This window comes from Chaetura pelagica, unplaced genomic scaffold, assembly GCF_000747805.2.
Source record: "Chaetura pelagica isolate M959 unplaced genomic scaffold, ChaPel_1.0 scaffold72, whole genome shotgun sequence".
NCBI classification, from domain to species: domain Eukaryota; kingdom Metazoa; phylum Chordata; class Aves; order Apodiformes; family Apodidae; genus Chaetura; species Chaetura pelagica.
Window position 1 is genome coordinate 2,056,783 of NW_009952560.1, and position 1,024 is coordinate 2,057,806.

The window sequence follows — 1,024 nt, forward strand, 5'->3', positions numbered from 1 at the left end:
ATTCCTTCCTCACGGGGAATTTCTATTTTTTGGGGGTTGTTTTGGGGAGAAAAGGGATTATTCATTTAGTTTAGGGACGTAGCGAGGCGCGGGTGAGGTGGATGGCGGGGCTGACTGCAGCCACGGGCTGCCCTCTCTCTCCCCCCCAACCCAGACCATCCTGAACTCCATGCACAAGTACCAGCCCAGGTTCCACATAGTCCGGGCCAACGACATCCTCAAGCTGCCCTACAGCACCTTCCGTACCTACGTGTTCCCCGAGACCGATTTCATCGCCGTCACTGCCTACCAGAACGACAAGGTACGGGCGGGCAGCCCCTCTCCCCTCCCTGCCCTCCCCTCCTCCCTGCTCCCTTCCTGCTTATCTTATTCCTTGTCCCCCTACTCTCAACCCTGTCCCACCCCTTACCCCTGAGCAGGGTGTATTTGTGTGTGTGTGTGAAGCCATTTTCAGGGCCAAAATGCAGCAACAGGAGAAAGGTGAATCCCCAAACCCTCAGAGCAGGAGGCACCTTTTGTACTGCTGTTATTACTATTATTATTACTATTATTATTGTTATTACTATTGCTGTTATTTGCATTTCTATTATTACTGTTAATAACGTCCTCCTGGACGTAGTCGCAGCTTTTCTGTGCCATGGGACTTTGTGCTGCAGGCCCAGGGTGCAGAGAGCAGCACCATGGCCTGGGCAGTCTCGTGGAGAAGGTGCCCTGCGCCAAAAAAATAGTCAGATAAGCTAATTTTAGTTGCTTTCGTGATTTAGCAAGTGTCACTCTCTGAGCAGCAGAGCCCGGAGAGGCCGGTGGGGAGCGGAGAGCCTCTGCTGGCCCCCTCCAAGGCTTGTGTGTGTGTGTGTTTTAAGCCAAAAGCTGACCCCCACCTCCACCCCTGGCTGCTGATGCTAATTGACAGCTCTGTCTGAGGGTCCTGGTGGGCTTGTTTCCCTCGTAAAGTTTATGGCGAAGAGTCACAATCGATTAAAGAGCACTTTGTCTGCCCCGCCGCCGCAAGCTCCGCGGGGCA

The 1,024-nt window shown here is 53.6% G+C and overlaps 1 protein-coding gene across 1 annotated transcript in view; it reads left to right on the plus strand.

Moving 5' to 3' along the window:
* Window positions 1–1,024, plus strand: part of TBX2 (T-box 2) — a 9,218-nt gene that overhangs the window by 4,158 nt on the left and 4,036 nt on the right. Inside the window, exons 3-4 of the mRNA XM_010009112.1 lie at window positions 155–301; window positions 420–480. Coding sequence (XP_010007414.1) covers window positions 155–301; window positions 420–480 — 208 coding nt within the window. The remainder of the gene's footprint in view (window positions 1–154; window positions 302–419; window positions 481–1,024) is intronic.